Source organism: Dysidea avara, chromosome 3, assembly GCF_963678975.1.
Source record: "Dysidea avara chromosome 3, odDysAvar1.4, whole genome shotgun sequence".
Taxonomy (NCBI): Eukaryota; Metazoa; Porifera; class Demospongiae; order Dictyoceratida; family Dysideidae; genus Dysidea; species Dysidea avara.
Window position 1 is genome coordinate 27,019,462 of NC_089274.1, and position 6,416 is coordinate 27,025,877.

A 6,416-nucleotide genomic window follows, 5' to 3' on the forward strand; every position below is an offset into this window, starting at 1 on the left:
CAGTGGTTGTAAGTTTGAGATGTGGAGTGCCCTAATATGTGTGGAAAGACTTTACAGAGACGAAATTTGCCAGTTCACTTGGAGAATAATTGTCCACGTCTTATGCTTGTCTGTGAATACTGCCTCACTGCCCATTTTGCTAATGATGCACACTTTTCAAAATGCCTCTACCTTGCCCCAATAGTTGTAAGGTTTGAGGTAAAGTCATAGATATTCCTCGCAAAGAAATGGATAGCCACCTAGATGAATGCCCACTTGAAATTATCGAATGTCAGTATCATGAGGTGGGGTGTGATAGCAAGTTCCCTCGTAAAGACCAGAATAAGCACAACAAACAAAATGCAGAAGACCATCTCGTACTTACACAACAGGATTTATCTGACACTAAAGAACAGCTTGCAAGTGCCCTTGGCAGAATTACTTCCTTGGAGGTCTGTCTGCATCAAAGCTTAACCGGAAGTGGGAGAAGCATAACAGTTGCTGGAGCAAGATGGTCCATTCACTTATCAGCATTAGCAGCAACTTCATCAGCAGGAAACCAAAGTGTTCCAGTTGTCATGAAGATTTTTCCAAAGAAATGCAGGAATGTATCTTTTTACACAAGTCCCTTTTATACGCACAATGGAGGATACAAGATGCAACTGCTTGTGTATCCTTATGGGTGGAATGGAGGATCTCACTTGTCTGTTTTCTTGTGTCTCATGAGTGGTCCATTTGATGATCAACTCAGGTGGCCTTTGAAGCAAACATTTCAGATAGTCTTGATGAATCAGATTGGCAATTATGATCACCACAGTACTACAGTAAAATATGATGACCGCACTCCTAGCCAGAGTGGTGGTAGAGTAACACACATTAATCCATCTGGTGGATGGGGAGCACAAAGCTTTATTACCCTTGATGACTTTTATAAAGCTACTCCAACTCGTCAGTTTTTCAAGGACAACTGTGCATTCCTTAAAGTAGTTTCCTTGCCCTAATATAAATTGTTTCAAAATTGTGTTTAGACTGTTTACGCCAGTTATCATGCGTGTAACTAGATGCATCCTTAATTATAACAGTTTAAATGTAGTGCTGAACAAAGTGTATACATTTGATTATTTGACTATCACTGAAGTTAGTATGTGTGCATGTAAGGCCAAGCAAGGCTATTTTGCTCGCATGTCATGGTCTATGCATGGTTGTAGTTTAATTTTCATCACATGATCTCTTTAATTTGTTTTACTGATGTTTTGTCAGGAAGCCAAATAGGTTGCTCTTGCAGCTGTGCACCTGAATATGTGATAGACAATTTATATATGTTTTACAGCTGAGTGGCTTGAGCAATGGGCCAGGACCAGAGTAACAACTGTATACATATAATTATAAGCTCAACAAAGGGAACTATATAGGTGCATGGGCTTTAAAGTACCCACACAATTGATTTTACTCTCACTAAGGGCTTGCAATGGATTTTAGTGTGGAATCTTATCATTGAAAATAGTCTAATAAAGCAGTCAAATTTAGCTGAGTCATGGAAGTCAGAAGATATGTATGGTAAAGCTATAGTCAGTGTTGGGCAAGTTACTTTGTAAGGCCCCTATTTGGTGATTATTAGTTTCTCATCCACCGCCCGCATCCTTCTTAAGCTACCGCATGGTAAGCCATTATTTACTCTGCACATGCTCAGAAGAACACGTGATACCAAACTGTTATAATTTTTGTTGATGAACGCTACAATGTGCTATATATCACCAGGAGAACTGTTGTTTTCCTTAGCAAATTGCTGCAGTGCCAGTTGCAATCGTGCTCTATCGACTTCATCAAAGCAGGCTTTCAGTTGACTGTCGAAAAACAGTTGGCGATCACGAAAAGTATAGAATCAGCTGGTGAAGGAAATGTTTGTAGTAAGAAAGAAAGACAATTTGGACAAGGTCTGTACATCAGTGTGTTAATATTATAAAATAATGGCATAATGGTAATACCCTCCCGCCCGCATCATAATAATTAGAAAGGCTGGATGAGAAAATCACCGAATAGGGGCCTAAAAGTAACTAGTTACATATTACCATAGATAATATACCTACTGTGTCAGTAGGTATATTATCTAGGATATTACATATTACTTGCAACTGAACTATTTAGTTACAGTTACATATTACTCATAAAATAAAGTAACTATAATAATATTACATATTATTACTTTGTGTCCACAGCCTTAAGCTGTCACGTGTGAAACTACCACTTTATCACGTGACATAACTGCGTTGTTGGACAATGTGCAAATCTTGGTTATAAGTAAGAAGCTGGTGAATAAGCTTCATTCAGTAGGCTTCGTTACTTCGTTGTGGCTATAGGCGTTACTCAGAGGATAACTAACAAGATTAGTAACTTCGTTACTTGTAGTAATAATATTACGTAATATTAGACTCGTTACAGTAACTTATTACTTTAATAGGTAAGTAAAGTAACTTGAGTTATATTACCTGTTTTTTATAGCGTATTTCGTTATATTACTTACAGGGGCGTAGCCAGGATTTTTTGAATGGGGGTTCCAGCACTATAGCATTGAGTTACCAGAAGCAGGGGTCTAGGGGCTGTGCCCCCAGCCGCTGAGAGACTGTCAATATTTTAATGAATCAAAACTCAGCAAATTGCTATATTTTATGCAAAAGTATACATTAATTATGATGCATATAAGTGCCCCTGGGATGAAGGTAGTACTAGATAAAGCTACCTAGTGGAAACAGACAGCTTAACACAGAGACACATATATAGGGACCCGCCGATTATGCTCATAATTTTGCCTATTATGCTATGCTGCACTGCTCAAAAATTCACCTATTATGCTTAAATTAATGCTCAATATTTACCTATTATGCTCGATTATGCTCAATGTTCATGCCTTAGTTCATATGCTTTGCTACTAGTTTAACACTGTATAGAAAGAAAAAAATGAGTGGCTGGAACACAAATAATAAATTCTTGCTGCATATAAAGAGAAAAGATCGATATGCTCTAATAGAACAGTCAGTTTGATGATTGTTCTATTAGAGTTACTGACTGCTCTATTAGAGTATATCGATCTTATTTTGCAATTGTCATTTTTCCAGCAAGAATTTATACTATCGTACAAATATTTAACCTATTATGCTGGCATTATGCTCAATGCTTTTAGGTACCTATTATGCTCAAAATCACGCCAGCATAATCGGCGGGTCCCTACACATATAGTAATCTGTAAGTGATAGTTATATCTCGCTGTGGTAGCTATAGGAGCCATGAATTCACTGATACAAATGGAATGACTTACAATCAAAACAATATAACTATACAAATATGCATAGTATGAATTCATTTTGCATAACGCAAGTGATAAATTACTGGAGCTCTATATCTTTAAACACTGCACACCAAAGATCTTCTGCATTTAATCTTACTTTAGTTGAACGTCGCAGATTTCATATTGCCATACAAGTATACAAGATCTTAAAAAGGCTATCACCCTCCTACTTACTTTCCACCTTCAAATCTGCTTTATCCGTCACAGGTCGTGCAGGGCGCAATGTCCATCGTTTGTATGTACCTGCTGTGCGATTAAACTATGGCAAACGAAGTCTATATTATCGTGGCACAACTATATGGAACAGCCTGCCTACCTCAATCACCGAGATGAACTCATTAAATAGCTTTAAGCTAGCTTATTTAAGTCATATTTAGTTAATTGTGTGTATATATGTACCTATATTGTTTTTGTATGCTTGTTCAGGGCACAGCTGAAAAACAGCTTTTGCTGATGCTGTCTCCCTGTCTAAATAACATTAAAAAAAAAAAAAAAAAAAAAAAAAAAAAAAAAAAGCTATAGCAGTTTAAGGTCATGCTATAAGTTTTGCATTTGTGACATGTTGACACATTTTAGTACCCATAAATTAGGTATCCCATAGCAACAAGCGCACGCATCTTGCTATTCTACACCCTCTCACTCAAATTAGAACTACTCCATCATTTTTAATCCAATGGACATGAAATTTTCACACAAGCTACTTTAGCAATTTTGCCAAAGAAGAGCGTTTGCCATTTTTAAATAGCAAGTTCAGATGATGAATAACATGGAAGTAAAGAAAAGGATTTCTGGGAGTGTCAACCCAAAAGATAAATATGTGATGAATGAGAAGCTAAAAGACAAAATTAAAAACGCACAATGGTTTGTGCTGTTTAGCATAGTGTATCATAAAAGTATCAAGGCTCTAGTGTGTAAACTGTAGGACTAGTTCTAGTATAAAGGGAAAAATTGTAACTCATGTTCTAAAGCAAATTTAGCAGTTGGGTTTGGACTAAACTGTGTACTAGTGTTAGCATATATCCAGTAAAAAAGTACAGAACATTTGCTAAAACCATTTGTAAGTTATAGAACAAATTAAATTTCACGGGAAGCCATATAAGCGGACTGTACAGAGCACCCTTAATGTTAGAATGTCTGAAAAACTTCATATGGACTTGGATATATTTACATGCATGTTCTATTAGAGTATACCTGACTGCTCTATTAGAGTATAAACCTGACTGCTCTATTAGAGTATATACCTGACTGCTCTATTAGAGTATATCGATCTCTTTTAACAAGTTTTGAACAGGGCTCATGTTACCTCTGTGAATCCTCAGTTCCCTGAGAGATGAATGCAAGCTTTATCAATTGTTGTGCTGCGCCATTACACTATATTACTCACTCATTTTGTCCTGCCACACTAAATGGTGTGTTAAGATCCTGCTTGCAGAAGTCTAAATTTTACAGGGGGGTACGCCCCTGTTCCCGGGTATGCCCGAGTGTAGCTACGCTACTGGCTTGTAGCTCGCCAATGGTTGAAGTTATGTGTACCAAATTTTCACACGTTTTACACCAATTCCTTACCTTCCAGAGCATCCACTGTGCAAGTAGCCAACAACTAAGTTTCCCGCCATTTTAGAACCGAGGTTGACTGTATCAGGCGAGCTGCAAGCAGTGTTGCCATGCTGTGAATAAAGTTCATAGATTTATGAACTTTTTGTCTTGTTTGTGAACCTGAAATAATCTATGAACTTTTTATGAACTTTTGGCTGGTTTGTGAACCTGAAATAATCTATGAACTTTTTTATGAACCTGGAGTAATCTGTGAACTTTTTATGAACTTTTGGCAATTTTAGGTGATAACCTTTTTTTTTTTTTTTGCTCTTCAGTGCCCTACTAACCCAGAGATCCACCTATTTACAGTGTTGGGAGTAACGCGTTACGTAATATTATTACTTTTGTGGTAACAAACTAATATAACGAAATACGCTATAAAAACAGGTAATATAACGCAAGCTACTTTACTTACAAATGTAACGCGTTACCTAAGTAATATAGTTACTGTAACGAGTCTAATATTACGTAATATTATAACGAAGTTACTAATCTCGTTAGTTATTCCTGAGTAACGCCTAGCCACAACAAAGTAACGAAGCCTACTGAATGAAGCTTATTCACCAGCTTCTTACTTATAACCAAAATTTGCATATTGTCCAACAACGCAATCATGTCACGTGATAAGGTGGTAGTTTCACACGTGACAGCTTAAGGTTGTGGACACAAAGTAATATAATATGTAATATTATTACAGTTACTTTATTTTATGGGTAATATGTAACTGTAACTAAATAGTTCAGTTGCAAGTAATATGTAATATGTAACTAGTTACTTTTACAAAGTAACTTGCCCAACACTGCCTATTTATAATGTGTAGGCTAGTTTTCGGAAAGTGACTATGGATTTATGAACTTTTTATGAACAAATTTATTTTTTCACACGAAAATTTGGAGCAAATCATCTGGCAACACTGGCTGCAAGTTCGGTGGGAGGCGGGGGCCCTGGAAGGCGGGCTAGATGGTGTTCAAAAATTGAAAAGGAAGGCCAAGGGATGAATTAGGCCAAGTTTTGGGTCATTGAGGTCTCAAAACTGGCTAAAATGAAAGGAAATTCACAGCAGAGGTACTTATTCAACACTACAGAGCTGTACAGCCACATACAGTCATCCCCAGACTGACCAGAGCCCCATTAATTATAAGGCCCCACACCACACGTACGGATCGCCACTGGGCTTGGGAAAAGCAGCCAGCAAAACCACACAAGTCTAGCTGATTTTGATTGTGGAATTAGATAGTTTATTCATGTAGCTTTGTGTCCTGGGTGAAAAATCGAATCTGCTGACATGGGCGATAAGACCGGTTTTCTCAGACTAGGTCACATATAAGCAATGTTATATGGCATTTACACCTATGCAGATGAGGATTTCTTTACATAGTGGTCTTGAAGAAAAACACTTAGACACTTGCAATAAACTTCATGGTGAAGTGGTCAGATGATCAATGTGAATGAGTAGTGCATAGCCTAAATATTTTGAGGGGAAATTTTTTTAAGCTAA

General features: G+C 37.2%; 1 protein-coding gene across 1 annotated transcript; it reads left to right on the plus strand.

Annotated features, from left to right (window-relative positions):
* Window positions 1-227: 227 nt before the first annotated feature.
* Window positions 228-980, plus strand: LOC136248445 (TNF receptor-associated factor 4-like). The gene has a single exon (XM_066040226.1). The coding sequence runs from the start codon at window positions 228-230 to the stop codon at window positions 978-980; it is 753 nt and encodes a 250-aa protein (XP_065896298.1).
* Window positions 981-6,416: the final 5,436 nt, after the last annotated feature.

What these genes read in the sequence shown, in the direction of transcription:
- LOC136248445 (XM_066040226.1), top strand. Translation starts at nt 228, where the DNA reads ATGGATAGCCACCTAGATGAATGCCCACTTGAAATTATCGAATGTCAG.